This window comes from Onthophagus taurus, chromosome 11, assembly GCF_036711975.1.
Source record: "Onthophagus taurus isolate NC chromosome 11, IU_Otau_3.0, whole genome shotgun sequence".
Taxonomy (NCBI): domain Eukaryota; kingdom Metazoa; phylum Arthropoda; class Insecta; order Coleoptera; family Scarabaeidae; genus Onthophagus; species Onthophagus taurus.
In genome coordinates, this window is record NC_091976.1 from 24,598,630 (window position 1) to 24,619,063 (window position 20,434).

The 20,434-nt window shown below is 39.1% G+C and overlaps 1 protein-coding gene across 1 annotated transcript in view; it reads right to left on the bottom strand.

Moving 5' to 3' along the window:
- Window positions 1-1,816: 1,816 nt before the first annotated feature.
- Window positions 1,817-20,434, bottom strand: part of LOC111429016 (uncharacterized) — a 40,071-nt gene continuing 21,453 nt past the window's right edge. The window contains exons 2-5 of the mRNA XM_023064804.2: window positions 18,065-18,124; window positions 7,236-7,310; window positions 2,318-3,308; window positions 1,817-2,259 (exon numbers count right to left, since the gene is read on the bottom strand). Coding sequence (XP_022920572.1) covers window positions 2,129-2,259; window positions 2,318-3,308; window positions 7,236-7,310; window positions 18,065-18,124 — 1,257 coding nt within the window. The 3' untranslated portion in view covers window positions 1,817-2,128. The remainder of the gene's footprint in view (window positions 2,260-2,317; window positions 3,309-7,235; window positions 7,311-18,064; window positions 18,125-20,434) is intronic.

Genomic DNA, 20,434 nt, shown 5'->3' on the forward strand with positions numbered 1-20,434 from the left:
GCCTCGCTTTTGTATTCAAATTTCACTTTAGCCGCGCGCGTTGCAGCGTCTACTCTAATTAAACGTTGTCACAAAGTACCGTCCCGTTGTGTACACCATCTTGTTTACGACTGTTTGTAGAATAGACGGCCATTAGGTGCACTGCAGTGCTCTTACTTCATTTGTATCATTAAATCTTACTACACCGTTTTCATTACACCTTACCTCGGCTCGCCAAGGTGCCGGTGAGTGCAACTATTTCGTAGTTTCCGACCGTAAATTAAATTTACATTTATCACGAAATTCACGAAACAAGCCATTTCCATTTTGTGTGCTGGTATCTCTGTTACATTAAAATTGTGCACTAATTTCGAAACGTTGTAAAAATAATACTCTCAATCCCACTAATTTATCAAATGTGGAACGATTTATGATTCACGTGTAACCGCTTAATTTATCGAATTTAACTGAATTTAAATTGTTATATTTAAAAACTGTGTTATAACTGATCGAAACGTATCTATTAAACAGTACGATATTATTTTACATGTAAATTAAAAAAGTTATTATTCATAGTCGTGATTAATCTTTTACCGTTTACTCACTTCGACTTGAGTAATTGCACCGATTGATTTGTACCGTTGTAAACTTTCCGCTAAATACATTGATTACTCTGACTGGTACTTGCGTAAACAAATAAATAAATCGGCTCACGTTAATATATTGCGGTCGACTCAAATCGAGCAAGTGAACCATGGTATTGAGGTCACAAGCTTATAGACTACAATTCGGTTGCGTACGTACTCAACATGTCCACTGACAGCGCAAATCGATTTGTTCAAGAACTGGCGAACGTAATCGAGTAATAATTCGCCGTGAACGTAAACTAATGACTTCCCGTTTTATATTCTATCAACGTCCTGTGCGGGTTAAATACTCCGAAATAAAAACGTTTCCTTGAAAATAATAACATTTACCGTATTTCAGATTTCAGATATGATCTATAAGGGTTTGAAAGTCATATGAGAACCGCATGTTACTAATTAGAATGGGACTTCCTACGCCATTAGCAGTTCCTTCCCAAGCACCGCCTGTTCTAATAACAGACAGCAGCTGCGAGCATACGTTTCATTTCCGTTTGCAGTTTTTGATTCGACGCTGCCATACATCATCTGCATGTACACGTGGAGTCTCCGACAATGTCATCTCTCTCACAAGTCCAAGGGGCGGCCCGAGTGAGTGGGGTTGAGTTACACGTCTTTAAACACGTGTTGATGAAATAAATGAAATAAACAAAGGAGAAATAAAACTCGTTAAATCCACTGATAATAGTTATACTTAATAATCGTATTTACATTTTAGCCATGGGATCTTTGACTATAGACTATGTAGTGTGTCACAATCGCTTTTCATAATAGAAAAATAACTTATATTGATATATAATAGATAATTATAATACAGAAAAGTATTTACAAATAAAAAATAAAATAATTTATGATTGGGGAAATAAGAAAAGAAATTAATATGTGAAGAATTCGTTTGAAAGAGTATTTCGAACGGGCGGTTAATCTAATTAAACATTCAATATTCTGGCTAAGAGTCGCTCCTAACGATTTTCGATTCGTTTACATATTGACAGGGTTACTCGTGTCTAAACATGTACAATATTTATATAAAAATGAGATGTTTCGAAAGCATTTTAAAATACTTTGTTTCGTAAATCTTTTGTTTTGTAAAATCGGAGGTATTTCACTCTACGTAGTTGGCATCAGCGATATATTTAATTCTCCATTTAAAATAAATAGTCGGTTATTTAAAAGTGATCATCTCTCTTTTTTGATTAGACTAGTTTTTTACACATATAATACACATTGAATACAGAGTTCGTCGAGTTTGTCGAGAACGACGCGGAGAAAAAAAAGCACTAGATTAGTAGTCTCACAGTCTCTCGAGTCACTAATTAGAAATTTATCACTCACTTGTTTGCACTGTCACCACTGGTTACCTTTCTTTGTCTTCAATCAATAACTTAGGAACTTTTTCTTTAAATACACATACAGGGAGGGAACAAAGAAAGGAAACTAAATCTTCTCTTGTGTTTGTTTCACGGTTTGGCATGGGATACTATTACGTTATCGCAGCTATGGCGTCACACCTGAACGTTTCTTGACTGTTTCTCTTCGTTTGCGTCCGAGAAAGTTACGTCCGGCGTGGCACAGGATTGCGTCAGCGATTGCCTCTCGTTAACCGAACCTACCACCGTCATGATCGGTTGAAAACCTAAATAAAGAACAAATTCATTACACAAATTTAATAAAACTCAACAAAATTTACTTACTTCTATAACACGTTAAATCTTCAACCAATTTGTGACTCCTTATTGAACTACTTCCCGTTATCATATTATCTATACCGTTCCCCCTTCTTCGACATCTCCAGAAATTAACCGCTAAGACAAGTGCAAAGGTTAACACGGCAGCACTACATCCTAAAATTAATTCCATGTTGTGCCACTTTTCTGTTTTCTCTCCTTTTACAGCGCTGACTAACACCGATAAACGAGGCGAGTTTAATTCATCTCTTGTTTCTTCGGGGATCATATTCAAATCATCCTGACTTTCAGTCGAGACTTTTTGTGCCCTCCCTGTATCCAAATCCATCATTTCGGATTTCAAATTTTCAACACCTGGAGTTCTTGAAACTAATTCCACTTGGATGTGATAAACCGTATCAGGCCATAAAGAAAGTGTAACACAGGTTGAGTCGGTGAACAGATTTCCTTTAAGACCTCCCCCATCGACTTCCCAAGTTACCAAATAAATACCCCTCGTCGTTTTCGGTTCCCAAGCTATCTCGCCGATAACCAAAACTTTCTGATGGATTAAAGACACTTCTCTTAAAGTCCACGGAGCGTCATAATCAATTTGTGTACTACGACTAGTCGTTGCTTTAATTTCAGTATTAATCGTCTTCTTCCTCTTTCGATTTTCTCTCGCTACAGCTTCGTCCGGACTATAAATAGTGATTAATCCTTGAGGATCAACAACCAAGACTCGGAGCATAGAACCCGGTTGATCCGAATTAAGAGGAACCCTAGTGGTTAAATCCAACGTTTGAATTATTTGACGCCAAGGACCCGATTGTGATTTTCGCATAACCACGTAAACTAAAGGAGTAGAAGGGTTTACCAATGTAGGCCGAGGCCATCGTGCTAAAGCCCCTGATACCCTGATGACCCCTTCCCCTTTCGTGTGGATCACCGGCTGAGTCTGTTGGATGTTAGCTGAAGCTTCAGCGTGGAAACGGCACGCTTCTTGGCAACCAGGGAACTGAAACAACAAAGAAAATCGTTTTAGAACGCGGAATAAACTCGACGATGGTATGAGTCACGGGAGGTTAAAGCTCCGCAAATTATGCTTGGCGTTTTCTGATGAGCCTCGAGATATCGTAAACATAGCATGCCGCGTCCGACATAGAAGCTGTCCGACAATCGGTAATTATTATTGAACTGTCTAATTTACATTCGAGCGAACCGACCGAGGCGAACCACTCTCCGATGGCAAAAGAGAATAAAGAAACTAAGTTCGCGAGAGAGCAACTCGGAACGCAAAAATGAACTGGCGATAATGCTAGAAAGCTAAACCGGTCTAATTACATGTGTACACCTGAAGTCAATTAGAGGGGCACCGGCTCTATATGAATAACTTAACGGCTCGATTACGCGAACGCATCCGAGCAGCGCAGTACACACTATATTTTCTATTATGCAACAAACTGGCTTATTGTGCTTTATCACGCAAATTTCCCGCTTCCGGTGGGAACTTTGCTGTCTGATTCGATTGCGTTGGCGCTATCGTGACTATTTTTAGTTTAAAAAATTGCTGTGAAATTGATCGCGTTCACTGTTTTAAACTGCGCGTATAATACTAATCACGATGCGTTATGAGCGATATTTATGAGTCGCTAAGTGCACATGTTACACACTCTACCCGGTTGCCATAAATATCAATTACCAGTCCCGGTATACTACGTATACACCAATAGCACCATCAATAATACAGACAACGCCAAATCAACTGCTAAAAATTAAAAAAAAGAGAACTACATCCATATAGACAAAAACTGGTTTTAGTCAACAAAAGATCGTCTAGTTATTACGTCACGCTTAATGAAGCGTACATGCTAAGTTATCTTTATGACTGCAGTAACTAGGCATCGTTATGGTGCCTGCAAAAAACGTACCTTGACGGAAATGTATACAACTAGTTTAATGTAACAATTAAAATAACAAAAAGAAGTTATGTAATATTATTGCAAAATATTTGCTTGCACAAAGATATATCATGTTGTGGAAAAATTATGACACCACTTCGACACCACACAGCCTATTTAATATTGTACCCATATTCCATAAGTTGCAAATAAATTTGAGAAACTAAGACGAACTAAGCCAAAGACAGCATTTTTACAATCAATAATATATTGTTATAAAATTGTTTAGATCTTAGAGCTGCAATCGAACAGGTACTAGATATATGGAAACTAATTGAATTACAAATCGGCCCAATGTTGATATGGATAATTACGAGCATAAATATAGTGAGAGTAGTTGGTCAAAATGGACATAAATCCGAAATTCCCAATGGATAAGGGAGTCAAGCAGCTGCTTCTTTTCATAGTATGCATAGACATTATGAAAATCAGAAACTAAAAGAATAAGAACAGGATATGAAAACATAATGTAAGTAATGATTGAAATCCTGATATATGTGAAGAAACTCCAAAATAAGATAAACCTTAGGAAGGAAACTCAGAAGAAAAGGAGATGGAGGTCAAATAATAGCAAAATAATGTATGTCATAAAGGAAAACTGAAATATGTGAACCAAATCGAATGCTTGGGAATGTTAATTAACAAATATGGAAGAATTGAGGAAAGGCAACCCAATCCAACCCAACCCAACGCAACTCAACCCAACCCAACTCAGTAATAATAACCAAAAACAAATCAGCGTCAAACTAAAAATACACTTTTACCAAGTAATATATACCTGCGCTGCTACATAGGTTTGAATCATGGGCATCTAAGTAATGAAGTGTCTAAGAAGAATGATAAGTAGAAGCAGAAAAGATAGAACCAGGAAACATAGAATCAGAAACAGAAGTTTAAGGCAATAACTAGACCAAAAACCAACACTGGAAGATTTACATAACCACTTACTTAGTATTGACCTCACAATATGAGAGAAGAAATATACTCAAAGAATGTTTTTGAAATGAGGTCAGACCGACAAAAAACAACTAAGTCAAGTAAACAAGAGAAATCAAAAGGTAGAGTTGTAATCACTGTTACATTATGAGTCAAATGACTACCATTACTTTTACAAGGTTTCGAAAAACAATGAGGTATTTCTTAAAAATGTATCTTGTATTTATCCACAAAGACCTCAAAATCTCCATCTTATTCATTCATCATGATGATAAACATCTATATTTGGGGTTCTCAACAAATCAACTCAAGTTATAGAAGACGAATTTTTTTAAACATATTTCTCGTAATTTGGGTTCCTATTTTTGTGGTATTTCAATTTCGAAGTGTTGGGTACCATAATTTGAGTTGGAGGAAATATATAATTACGTATTATTATGCCACATAATGGTTTGGGTTGATTAAAACAACTTATATTTAATTGTCGGTAATTAGTAGAAAACAAATTGGTAGCAGAGCACTAACTCCGAATAAGGCGGCATATGCTAATCAGCAAATGGATGATGGTAGATGTGCTACTTATCTTGAGAAAAAGCTTAGGTATCTGCATAAGATTACCATTTTCATGTGGGCCGTGAGTGACTTCGGTGATAAAGCGAGGAATTATGTGTAGTAATTATTTCTAATTTACTGGAATGAGCTTAACAGCAACCGTTCTACTTAAATAGGTTTCCAGAAAGAAGAAATAAAGTGCGGAATTTAGGTAACAGTAACAGCAATTTCTCGCCTAATATCTGTAAATTGAGTTGTAATTTAATTTCTTGCGAACGTAACATTTTCTTTGATTGTCAATTACTTCTTAATGGACGTACGGCGAACATACCTCTGTGAAATCTTAAATTACGGGTGTTATTAGTTCAGAGTTTTTTTTTTCGGATGCCCATTTAAATTAAGTGTATGTAAACCGGAGTTTCTTTTCCGATTAGAACGAGGAAAATCACTTCGCCCGATTAAAATACCGGGGGACCCCTAAATAATGGCCGCAGCCTTAGGAACACGGCAAACCTTTTAATGTACAATGGTTAGGATTCACTTGTGCCATTGCAACCTTTCCCATAGCAGCGTAGTTAGGAACGGCGCGTATTCAGTCCCGCACATAAATCTAACCCGGTGCTGTTGGTTTTTTTGTCGTGATTTAAATGGATATCGTAAATTTCGAGCGGGGCACGATTTTTTTTAATTCGCCGATGGCGTCCCATCGATCTGCAATATCTGCACAATGACGTGCAATATTTCTATTGAAAAACGTTGGAACGCGAACGTAGTTTTCCCATTTGCCTAAAGGATGGAGTCGTCCGGGTCAGATAATTCGAAATTAAAGTCATAACTCTTAACTTCCAGCGCGGGTGCCACTAAATTACACGTTTAATGCCCGCTTTACTGGTCCGGGTTTCCGGTACTGAGAGCTTCTATCTCAAAATCGGCACGTTACAGTAAATCGCCGCTTAATAACAACAATAATATTGGGGAGAGCCATTGATGTCCTCTCCTAACAAATTGAATGCTACTCGAGGTGTTATCTAAATTGCATCTAGAGGATTATCATCAAAGGCCTTAATGTGAAACCGTTCGTCGTGGCTTATTGATTCGCATATTGTAGGTAATCATCAATACCGTATTAGTATTTCCTTGGTCATTTCTATTCATTCTATGGGAAAGGTAAGATGCGATATTCCACAATGTAAATTATTAATGTAAATCACCAATGTTAAATAATCAATATAAAATTATCAATGTTCCGTTACAAGTCTTCTTGTGTAAGTTTCGATTCTTATTAAACCTGATGTGAGCAAAATAGCAGGGCAAGGATTCCATTAGCAGCAAATTACCCGCTCCGACGTTACGATGCCGGTACGTACCGCAAGTTAAGTGCGTTAGTTTGCTTGTTTATACCCGGTGGTTTGGAAAAATGCGCGGTTTCCGTAATGACCCAGCTGATGTTGGCCCGACCTTATGGTTAAGGTAAAAGAAAAACAAAATATACTTACACATATTTCTTTTTCCTGGCACATGGCGCCCCAAACCTGGAAGTTGGACTGCAACAGCTCGCAGTTCTCCCAGCACTGAAATAGAAAAGAAAATGCTTGTCAAAAAACCGAGGTAGAAAACCGGAGTCAGTAAACTGAGTCGTAAAAGTTATGTCGCGCCAGACATATTTGTATTCGTGATATAAAACAGGAGAGCGCAATTATATGCGTCGGGGGACGTAAACGATTAAATAAACAGACAACAGATGACGATCGCTTTACAAGTTTTATTTCTAACACATGTTGCGTCTGCGGGAATTTTCAAACATCACTTGGTTACAAAAAGCAGCAAAAGCGTTTAGTGTCCCGGTTAAATAGCTAGTTAAAACTTCTAAAAATAGCCCAAATTCATCCGTCTCCATTCGCCGAACGCCGGAGGTCAAAAGCGACGTCCCGTATAGTGACGCTAGTTAATCCGTCCCTCTAATCCAACTTCGAACGCTGTCCGGGGGGGCAGAGGATGAGGGGACCACAAAAAATCAATTCCAGTGAGCGCGGGGCCGTCTCCATTTCTGTTGGCTACGTGGCAGTATTTTTACATACAATGATGTGTACGAACCGGTCCGTTTGGGGCACAATGGACCTGCCTTAGCCCGCGCTTCCACGCGATGGGAAGATTCAATTTTCGAGCACAATACGAACCTTCGGCTACCTGCGATCGAGGGCCCCTGCAAACTTATGCATAGGCGCGAACATAACTTCACCTTCCTGAGGATTTAGGGGCCGGCTTTCGCCTTTCCATCAACCAAGACAAATTGGTGAAGAAATATTTCCTTTCGTTTTTACTTAAATCACCATCACAAATATATACTCTGAGAATGTTATAGATATTTTGATTTGAAAAATTAAAATGAGATATTTATTAACTAGTTTGAAAGGAAGAATTCTTCGTCTGCAAATTCCCACAGCACGAGACCTCCGCGGGTAAAATCGGGGGAATTAAGACGACATGGAGGCAGACGCTCGCCTCATAATGTAGATTTATGGCGGCGCCGTTGGGTGGGTGGCGATCGTCATGCCCTATGGCGGGATGCCGATGTCGGTGCCGCCGCCGCAATTCGTGAGATATCGGCATTAGGTAATGGCCACAGCACGAGGACGCGGTCTGCAATTTGTTGTTCCGATGCCGTTCGATTTAGTGCGCAGGACTATCGCCGAGTCTAATCCTGCCGGGCGACAAGATGGACACGTTCACGACAAAGAATATGCCTTCGTGCCCTCGACCGTAATGCTGCAATTAAAGTTCGCCCACGGGTCCCGATCGGTATCGCACCCAAAGAAAATCAACATATTTCATGTATTAGAAGTATCTTAGACATCGTATGTAAGATTTATAGTTGATTAGGTTTAAATGTTAGCGAAACTGGTGGACACCGTAACCTCTACGCAGCATACAATATCAGGACAAAGATAGATTATTTGAAATGCCAACGTTAATCGGACTGTGCCCTCTGAATGCAATGTAGCTCCGGTGTAAGCGGTTGGAAGGAAACCGTGAGCATGCAATTTCAATTACGCAACACGGCTCCGTAGGTACCTACTTATTCGACTAACTTTTTTCACCGTCGTCTTAACCGACAACTAGAGCACAGTAGCTTATATCTCGTGTTTAACACTGAATGCCTTCTTGAATATTAAAATCATTTCTTTGATTCGTAATTGCTATAGAAACTGATTCATCGATTGCATTGAGGATTGATTTAATTAATTTCATAAATAACATTTTGTTCGTCGAGGATTATATAAAGCAGGCAATTTTGTGATCGATCTTTTTAATTAATCTTTTAGGATTAATCTTTCATTGCGTAGCACGAAGTGTCGGTGCGTGATAAAGAATTTCGGGGTAGATACAGAGTCACCCCAAGGCAGTTAATAAGGATAAAGTCGTCACCCCTTCGAATGCAGAGCCACTGCAACTGTATCAAGCGCTATCTGGCACGCAGCTACGCGGGGAGCACGCGAACTATAAATTATCCTGCAGGACATCAAAGGGAAGGGAGAGATGCGGACGGCGATACCGTGATCGTGGTCTTGGTGCGCATTGACGCAAACGTTTGTCATGCAGTTGGATTACCGTATTAGTTGCGTGAGAATGAAACTAAAGAATACAAGAATAAAAATGAACCCGGTCCTGTTGCTGTATGGGGACGTCAGCACGCCTGAAATCGATACGGATCCGCCGGTATCATTACCGACAAAGACTTGAGTCTCGGTGACCGCAATCTTGACCATCTACGCTCGTTTATAATAGTAATAATAATAATTGTATCTGATAGCGGCCAGTACTTCTTTGAGAGGGGACCATACACACACGCGGCAATAGACGGACCATTTTATCCTGTCTACAGATCGCTCGACTCTCCGTAGTATAACTAGCGAACAATACGGCCATTGTCTCCTTGGCTCGAGTGGATAGAGGTCAGCAGTTCCAGTTCGTATCGAGCGTGCGCTTTATAATCGAAGGATTCTCAAAGTTTCTTCGACAATATTTCCTTCCATCTGGCCGGACTCCATTTACCATGTAATAACTCATGAGAAGAATTGTTGATGTTAAGCGATTAAGCGCTTTTAACGTCTTTCAATATCCTATTTGTCACCGCTCCGAATGCTGCAACCCCCTTTGATGACCCAGGTGTTGACTTACAATACACAGGTACGTCGCCTCGTCTCCCAAAAGAGCCGAATGAAAGAGGAGTTTACGCTGTAGTCGTCCGCGACCCATTCGCCCGAGTAATTTGTATATAAGGTTTGTAGCGGGTTGTCTTTTGTGAGGCGCAGATGTTTCTGCAAGGCTCGAGGCAAAAATCCCGCGCAGTCTTGCACGAGATTAATAGCCGTCGTGGAGTTACAAGGGCTTTTCAGGAAAATTAAAACGAACGCTTAAAAGTTCCAACTGGGCCGTGTTTTTTTTTGTACGACCGCCTCGTTTGTCTTAATTCCTACGTGGACAGTGAAATTGAATTACGCGTCCACGCATCGCTCTTACGATCGATACAACTCCGTGTATCAGACGACGGGGACGGCTAAGAAGAACTTTGTAGCGGATAGAAAATACTTTAGCGAGGTCCGCTGACTCCTGCATTTTCCGACCGGGTTGCTCTCAACAATGGACCCGCTTCAAAAATAAGTTAAAAAGTCAGTTGGGGGGAAGAGGTTTGCAGACATATCGTGGAAATGTCCGACGACCGTCCTAAACCCCTCTTTCAAGTTGAAGATTTCGTCTCGAGAAGTTTGTATTGATCAAATTTCGTGGTAAACCAACATGAATTTCTTGGATTTTGACATTCTACTTTTAGTCTTTAATCCACCTTTTTATTTTACATGCAGACTTTTCTTACAAAAACTGTTTCGACGATCGTATACTTTGATCACGAACATGATCGACCCGCCATACACAAAAACAGTTACCGTTGGAGTCCAAAAAAGAGACGTAAGACGCTCTCTGCCAGGCGGCAAGAGATTACAACAGGAAACGAAGACAAAAAAGCCCAGAGCCCCAAGTCGAAGGTTTATTTTGAGCCGCCATTGTGTAATCTGGACGTTTGCTCTTTTTTCGCTCGCGATGGAGGCGTCCGATTAAATAAATATTTCAGAGTTCATTAGAGGATATGAGCGCGCCACAATAATAACAATGCGTCGTGTAGGATTCCGTCGAAATCCCTACGGACACGGAGGCGAGCGGGCGATGATGCGATGAAGAAGGTATAATGGGCGGCGAGCGAGAAGCAGGTCCGTCCGTCGTGCTCGTCTCTTTTTCACCGTCTCTCTCCCTGCCGACGCGGTCATAAAGTGCATTAAACCCGTCATTATTTCAATATCAAAGCCTGTATTTACCTAAACGTCTGTATTGAAAGGAGCACGACAACGTCTGTCCGCCGCAACAACGAGAAATATTCAACAATAACGCCGTCCGAAAAAATCGACGGACCCCGAGCGATAAAGAATGGAAGAGAAGGTTGCACTGAAAGGACTGCTTCGTATTGTTGCCTCCATATATTTGCATTCTTCCGCCCTTTTTCTTCGCTGCCGTGTGTTGAACAGTGACATTGCAATTTTACTCATTAACTACTACTTGAAACAAATTCAGAAGTTCACGCTTTCTAATGGTTTGTCTCCTGATACTTCTTGTGCCCAGCGGGGTAACTCAAGAACAAATAACCCTGATTGCGTCGCTCCGGGGTGTACATTTCGGGGTGGGCTAACGCTATAGGGGGTGAAAATATCGGGGACTTTATTTTTAACATACTCATGGGAACAAAAGATTTTTTTGGTACGTTTATGCACCACCCTCAAGTAATAGTTACGCGATTATAGTATTATAACAAGATTCGATGGCTAGAATCGAAAGTACAACACTAACAATTTTCTCGTCATAGAGTAGTGTTCAGAGGGGAAGATCCATTATTGATGAATCCCGTGTTTTTCTTACATTAAGGGCCGCAAACGTGTATTTACAATCGATTGAATATTAATGTTACTCCTCTACCGGCGAGAACGAGTTCTGTTTGCGTTGCATTACTTATACGTGATCCGACGCATTTCCAAACTGACATCTCCGCATCGGTTGCGTCATCGGTAGGTACATGTTTACACATGAGCGGCCCAAGCAACATCGATAAATTTATTACGGTAGGCGTATCGGTTCGCCGAAATTAAAAAGATCCATCAACGTGTCGCAACCGGCGCCGCTCCACGCGGCCATCTCGCGGAGAAGCTACCGCTATCTTTTTACGATCGCGCGGCAAGATACGCGACCGCCGTCCAATGTATATGTAAATAACGGAGATTCGAATCGCGGTAGGCGTGGGCGGCCTACGCCTTCTCGACGAACCACTACGCTCTTGTTCTCGCCGAGTCCAAGCTCCAAGCTGAGACAATGTGGGTACTATTAACGCCGTCGTTACGTTCGGACGGCGTAGGAACTAATTCAATTATGCTCTTTTCCTTCGTCTGCTGGCATGCCGTTATTATGAGTGACGACCGTTGTTAACAGATCCTGTCTACGGGATGAAGAATTGTTTTCTGCTGTGATTTGGAAGCACGACGCTAATTGTTCTCAATGACGGAAACTACTCAATAGCTCACATTATTACCGTTAAACGGGTAAATGAGCAGTTTAACACATCTTATACGTAAGTCAGTTGAAAATCTCTATATTGTAGTGTTTACCAGTTATGATGGACTTTCTAGAAAAAAAAACTAGAAAAAAGTGTCAAAGTGATTTGATACAAGATACAATACCGTTGTATCCTTCGGAGTGCATTGATTAATTAAGGTGACTGAAGTGACTTAATTAAGTTGCTTAAGTATGGCGGTTTTGAGTTACAAGTTTGGATTATAAACTGTTGTATATGTTGTATCTGAAGTAGATACATAAAATTAATTTTTCGAGAATACAAGCATATCTGCTACAATAACCGGTAGTGGTTCTTTTCACTGAGTTCTCCAAAATGTGCATTAGTTAGATCATTGGTACAAGCGACATGCTACTGGTAGCAAGAGGAAACCCCTTCGCAAGAAGAGGAAATTTGAATTGGGTAGACCAGCACGAAATTGGGACCTCGTAGAGCCCAAACATAGAGCTTTAAAGCTTTAGGTAACTTTGCTACGGGAATAATGAATTGGTCCATACCAAAACTACTCAATAGCTCACATTATTACCGTTAAACGGGTAAATGAGCAGTTTAACACATCTTATACGTAAGTCAGTTGAAAATCTCTATATTGTAGTGTTTACCAGATATGATGGACTTCCTAGAAAAAAAAACTAGAAAAAAGTGTCAAAGTGATTTGATACAAGATACAATACCGTTGTATCCTTCGAAGTGCATTGATTAATTAAGGTGACTAAAGTGACTTAATTAAGGTGCTTAAGTATGGTGGTTTTGAGTTACAAGTTTGGATTATAAACTGTTGTATATGTTGTATCTGAAGTAGATACATAAAATTAATTTTTCGAGAATACAAGCATATCTGCTACAATCACCGGTAGTGGTTCTTTTCACTGAATTCTCCAAAATGTGCATTAGTTAGATCATTGGTACAAGCGACGGCGACGTGCTACTGGTAGCAAGGGGAAACCCCTTCGCAAGAAGAGGAAGTTTGAATTGGGTAGACCAGCACGAAATTGGGACCTCGTAGAGCTCAAACATAGAGCTTTAAAGCTTTAGGTAATTTTGCTGTGGGAATAATGAATTGGTCCATGTCCATACCAAAACTTTGGTAAAAAACGTGATTGTTGTTATTGAAAACTGGGAAGGTAGCGCAACATCTGAGGTATGTCAATGTGCGTGACATTGGTTTTGCTGATAATGACGTTGAGCAGCTCTGGGTTTTGTTGTCATTCATGCCTAAAAGTTTAGCTTTCGGGTCTTTCGTTAGCTTGAGTGTATAGGTCTTCAAGTTCAAATGTGCAAAAATGTGTGTTCAAATGTGATATAAATATGTTTGATTTTGATAGAGGAGCCACAATGAGATTTAATATATTCTTAAACGAATTGTGTCTTGATCAGGTAATTAATTTACTCACTAGAACCACCACAACTTTGGTTTCTCTGATTGATTGTTTAATTACGGACCATTCAGAGACGGACCTAATCCAATGTGATATAGTCTTTTCAAGCTTGAAGTCCGCTCCGATGGTCAGATTGTGCATTAATGTATCTGGCATAGGTGACTCCGTCTTAAGTCGTGATCTCGCTTGTTTGCCTCTTCATAACATCTATCATATGAGTGATATTAATCAAAAAGTAAATTTCTTAAGCCCCCATCTGTCGATACTGTTGAATCTATATAGATGGTGCCTCCTCTTAGGATCGCTAAGCCCTTCTCTCCATGGATAACGCCCAATATTACAGCAATCTCAGAGAACATGCTCTGGCTAAATATAGGAGAATAAAACTAGCCCCTCATTTCGATTACTACAAATCTTTGAGAAATTTAGTTACATCGGCAATACGTCGTGAAAAAAAAGTTTATTTCAATAGTACATTTTAAAATGGACCTTCAGTGTAGTTGGAGGCTTTTAAATACACTAAGCGGCATAAAAACGCATCACCTAAAATGTGTCCACATAGTGTCCCAATACCTGGATGGTTTGGATATCAGCAGAATGGAGTGGCCTGCACGTGGCCTTGATTTAAACCCCATACACATGTGGGATATGCTAGGGAGACGAGAATAGCGCTAGAAGAAGAGTCGAACCAGATTTTTAACATGAAAAACCTGAGCCGAAGTATGTCTCTAAGGATGAGAGGACCCATTCAAGCGAGGGGAAGAAACACCCGTTAGTAACATTTTGCTTGATTTACTTGTCACAGTTTAACACACTACAGTACATTTCATCGACATCTATGACTTGCTTTAATTTCCGATCTCGCTGCCGAACAAGCTGCGTTATCTTTTAGAGCTTGCAACTTTGGTGTAAACAACAATAGAAACTTGAACAATAAACAGAAATAATCAGAACAAACAAGACTACAAGCTCCTTATGTTTAAAATTAATATCTTTTGTCGGTGCACTACATAGCAAGCTTCAAAGTGTAGGAAGAAAAAACGCATTAGCGTTATGCACCATTGCTGAAATTGAAGATATACCAAAATGAGGAAGGCGCGTACAAAAATATTGGCACAGGGTAGACCTTTCATTTTAGGTGATGCGTTTTTTATGCCGCTGAGTATACGTTGAAAATTAATGATTATTGGTTGATTGCCTTCAGAAATCAGTATTCTTCTAGTTCTTTCCAAAGTCTTAGAAAGTTGTATGAAGGTTCAGCTGCGTACTTACATGGATGAACACAATGTGTTGCCTCCTTTTCAATCCGGTTTTCGACCTAGTTATAGTTGTACCACCGCCTTATTAAACGTCACTGACAATCTCTTGAAGGCTCGCGATGATGGTCAGAGTGGAGTGGTTGTGCTCCTAGATTACAGCAATCCTTTTGACAGTCAACCACCGAATGCTGTTATCCCTCTTGCATTATGTTACTATATCTGATTCGGCAGTGTCTCTTATAAACAGCCCTTAAACGTGGAGGCTTGGGTGCCTCAGGAATCTTCTCAGGAATCGCTACTATTTACTCTATACACCTTTCAACTGCCAAAATGCGTCAATACGCATGTACACTGATGATATTCAGCTGTATTTGACTTTTCAAAGAGAGCACTCTGCCTTGAAAGCTTTCATGTTAGATATATATCTTATCATTTTTACTAAGTCATTTCTTTTTCTTTTTTTTAAATTGTATATAAGTAATAGAAAACACTTGTACGGTGTACATGTACATAAGAATAGGTTAAAGTAGAAAAGAAAATAACAGGAGAGAACTCTTGTAAAAGCCTTTCAACATGCAAATCCGAGGTTAGTAGTAGGTGCTTTATTATTATTGCGCCCCGAAGTTCGCGGGCGTTGAAAAATGGCATCGCACTAAATCTACGTGCGGTTCTCAATCGAATTTCCGCAAACTTCCGCACATCCATCTAGCAGGACGGGTCGGTCGAGTAAGTGCCTGCTGCGGCAAATTTTGCCGGGTGCAGGAAGAGTGAAACAAATTCGAGTCATTCGGCAGCGACCTGGAATGCCCTGAACTTGACGCTAATAGCACCTTTTCATATAACCTGGAAACGCGGTCCGCCCACTCGCGGAAACTGGGTACTATTAATTGAAATATATCGGCACTTTAGCACGCGATTCACGCTCGGCCGGTCAGCGCAGATGGCCTCATAGTTTATAAACTAAGCGACGTAGATAAATTTTCGTGTGCGTGCAAAGTTTTTATCTGCCTTGTCTAGCCGCCGTTGCGTTTATCTAGATTCGGCGAGACGTGGAAAGGCGCTATCAGATTCTGCCGGTGACACCTCTGTGGGTAATTACAGAATTTCTGCCACCAAACGACGATTTTCTTCCCGATACGGCGTTACCGCGATCTTAGATCCGCTCTCTTACGGACATCGCACCCAGATGTAAGCTCGCTAGTCTTCCAACTAGAAATTTCTAGTGACCTCTTGAGCTCGGCTCGTTCGGCGTGAATCCATTAACTGTTTCGTTTGTCGTTTCAGCAACACCTCAACCTGGTAATGGCAGCATCGTGACATCACCGTCGGTTAGAACAGTGTTCCAAGGAACTGTCGACTCGACGACGTCTTAAAATGGACAGAACACGAGTTGTGAAGATCACGAATGTATCCATCGCACACTTCCTACTCTCACTATGACAGGTGTTTAGCAATTAGCGATGAGCGACGAGTTTCGCTCCGTTAGATGAGGTGCAGCTCGTCGTCTTTGAGATTATTTCTTTGGAAACGCACTCTCAATCCCAGGGTTTGTTATCTGCCCCATTTATCTAATTGAGGAAGTCCCCGTAAGGTAGCCAAGCCGCGGAAGCACGCTAAACGGTAACATGCCCAGTGGCCAACTACTAAGAGGCGGCTTGCGAAAGCTGCAGATTTTATATCTTGGAGATATCGCGTTTGATGTTCCCCCGACATATGAAGAGGCCATCTTTATATAAATTAATGATCGACGTGATATAAAATAACGCTATTAACTTAAGCACCATCATACACAAATACTTTACCGCAACGGCAAGCACGATAAAAATAACTTTTATTTCTACTTTAATTAAGTTTACTTCGAAACAAAGAGAAACTGGAATTATATACGAAGAACCTTGAAACCATCCCTAAACCACCTTTTCAATTTCTGAATTTTATTACATCGCACGAAGCCGTTACAACGATATTAAATTAAGTGTTAACGCGTTTCATAATGCCAAATGTCGCTGTATAATTTAATTGTGACCGTAAACGTTTGGATATGATGCTCTCGGTGTTGGTGTTAAACTCCCTCGATTCTGGTGACACACAAGAAAAAGACGAACAATAAAGTGTTGATAGTTGCATGCGATGTGATCGAAAATCCTTGGGCGAGGGCCTATTAATATTAATTGAATCTTTTAATGCACATAAACGCGTCGCATTTATATGTTAAGCACCATGTAACGCGTTGCCAGTAGTTTATCGTTTTAAATTGATTGTAAACCGAGCAATAAATCCAATAGGCGCGTTGTTGTTCGAACGATCTATGCTTGACAGGAAAAGGTTATCAGTTCACCACAACCACACGTATAAATATTGAAACAATACAGCGGCTGATTAAACTCTAAACCAGTGTACGTTCGTAAGTAACCTTTAGTTTGCTTTATAAGTTCGCTTTATACAAACCGGTATAAATCGTTAGGTGAAAGGTTATATTGAATTTAGAACTCCTCAGATCTCGGTGAGCAAATAAAATGAAACGAGGGCCAGCAGCGATCGTTCCAGAAACGGGGTAAAACATAGTGGAAAAATCATTAGCGAGCTCAGCAGAGGTGAAAATTGCGCCGATCTTCAGCGATAAATGTTCCAGGGAAGCAAAAAAGGGTTTCAAGGGGAAGTTTTCTTTGTTGGCTTAGAACATATGTGTTCGTTTTGTTTGGCAGAGTCCTCTTTTAACCTGGGTGTACGTGCCCTGGTTATTCTTGTTACGGTAAATTCTTGTTACGACAATGATGTTTCAGAAGAAATTCAACTAAAAACACCGCTAAAATAGAAGCGGGAATGCGATCAAAGTGCCTTTAAATTTAAATTTAAAGTCTCCTAAATAGATTCTTTGATGTACGTACAATTAAAACGAAAGAGAACCTTTGTTCTTTTATAAACACTCGCCGAACGACTGAAAATGAGGCCGTACAGTGAAAAGTTATTGTAATTTGTGGTTAACTTTGAATTAAAACAAAGTTCAAAAAACTCACCATGAAGCAATCTGGTCCTTGGAGGCACATCGATTCCCCATTTGGCCCATCATTTGAAAACTAAAACAAAAAAATTTATAATTATAATACCAAAACAAAAGTGATTCATAAAAAAATCATTCGAGGTGTATGAATATGGTTTCGAAGTTGTCTAGGAAATAAATAATTCCATTAGAAAAGTGTCGATTATGTCTACCGCCAGACATGAATAGGTACAACAGCCGATAATCGTATTTGATAAATTTCATTAGTGCATATTTAACGAGGTTAAGAAACTCTCTAACGGCATATTTAAAACGCATTTCAAGATAAATTCACAAATTAATAAAAAAAAAAGAGATTGTGCTAGTAGCAATTAAAAGCATTCGTGAAACTAGTTTCGCTTCGTTCGATATCATTAACCAACCTAACGATTCGAAGTAAATTCCCCAAAGTAATACATTATACTGCGACCGATAAATAATTTTTAATTGAAAGTTTCTAATTGGTCGTAATTGCAGCTCTGCGGACGTTAAATCAATAAAGTAGACGTTAGATTATGGCCGATTGCGTTGCCCTACATAATTATGAGATGCGCTGGAAAACTATCATCAAGGCCACGCAATTATTTATATCGATTAAAAATTTTAATATAAGTACTTGATCAACGTTAGAGAATAATAAATTTTTAAGTTATACTATTAATATTATCTATTTAATACATCAGAGTATATTTAAATATAAATGTTAGCATTTATAGATAGAATTCAACTTGGGTTATTCCCCAATTTGCTATATTTCATGTTCATAGATAATTTTAGATAAACTTGGGGTATTCCCTGAGTTGTATATTTTTCATTGAACTAAAACTAGAACTAACATTAGATCTAGAACTAGAAACATTCGGGTTTAGCCGTCTCAAGAGACGCTCGGTTTCTTTGCTGAAACCCAATGCCTAACTTAATATTTCATCGAAGAACTTCCTATCTTGAACTTTCTTTTTGAAATTTCGAGCCATCATACTTTTCATCAAACTGCCAATGTTTATTATACTTCTTTTTAAATCTTCTCCGTAACATGCATAAAAAATCAATTAAATTAAATCAATTAACTAAATTTTCCAAAAGTTTTTCAAAATAATACAGAGATACATAAAAGTTGTCAGCAGTTTTGATTAAGTTCAAAAAATTGTAGCTCAAAAACTAAAAAATACGTTACAAAACGGACTTCATTAATGAAAAGTGGGTGCTTCAATTAATAGATGACAATCTAGTAACAATTTTCTAAAAATTTTTAAGTTTACTCTAAGAAAACTTGATAAGTCAAAAATTTCGATTCTATTTCAAAATCTAAAGATGATTTTTGAAAGCGGATTTTTTCATTAAAAAGTGCATATTTTCCATGACAATTCGTGCCAACTTATTTTCATCATTGACACACCAAACCAGACTATGAGTACCAACTTTTGGTTTAATGTTGTAACCTGCACGGTTGTATCAAAAAGTAAAACTGATTTTTCAAAACAGACTTATTCATCGATAAATAAAAGCTTTCAATTATAATTGGTGATAATTTCAGAACAATTTTCCAAGATTTTTTAAACATTAATGCAGTATAACCTCGATATAACGGATTAATACGAGAAGGGAGTGTCCGTTATATGAAAAATGTTTAATTTGCACCTTAAGCTGTTTGAATGAATAATTTTAACACTAATACTAGAACCAACACTAAATCTAGAACTAGAATCATTCGGATTTAGCCGTCTTAAGAGACTAACGGCTTAACTCGAATGTTTCTAGTTCTAGGTCTTGAGTTGGTTCTAGTTTTAATTCAATGAAAATATTCTAGTTTTAGGTCTTGTGTTAGTTCTAGTGACAGTACTAGTATAAAACTAGAACTAACACTACGTCTGAAGACGAAAGGCTAAACCCGAATGTCTCTAGTTCTAGGTCTAGTGTTAGTTCTAGTTTTAATTGTGATTCAGTTCTAAGTTGTTATATATTTTTATTGAACTAATACTAGACTTAGAACTAGAAACATTCGGGTTTAGCCGTCTTAAGAGACTAACGGCTAAACCCGAATGATTCTAGTTCTAGGTCTAGTGTTAGTTCTAGTTTTATATTATTAGAACTAACACTAGACCTAGAACTAACACTAGATCTAGAACTAACATTAGACCTAGAACTAGAATCATTCGGATTTAGCCGTCTTAAAAGACTAACGGCTAAACCCAAATGTTTCTAGTTCTTGGTCTAGTGTTAGTTCTAGTTTTATATCATTAGAACTAACACTAGACCTAGAACTAGAATCATTTTCATCACTCAGAAAAGATTTGTTTTCTTCTGATTTAGTACACTATTGATTTAGTTGGGGTTATAAGTGACCTCA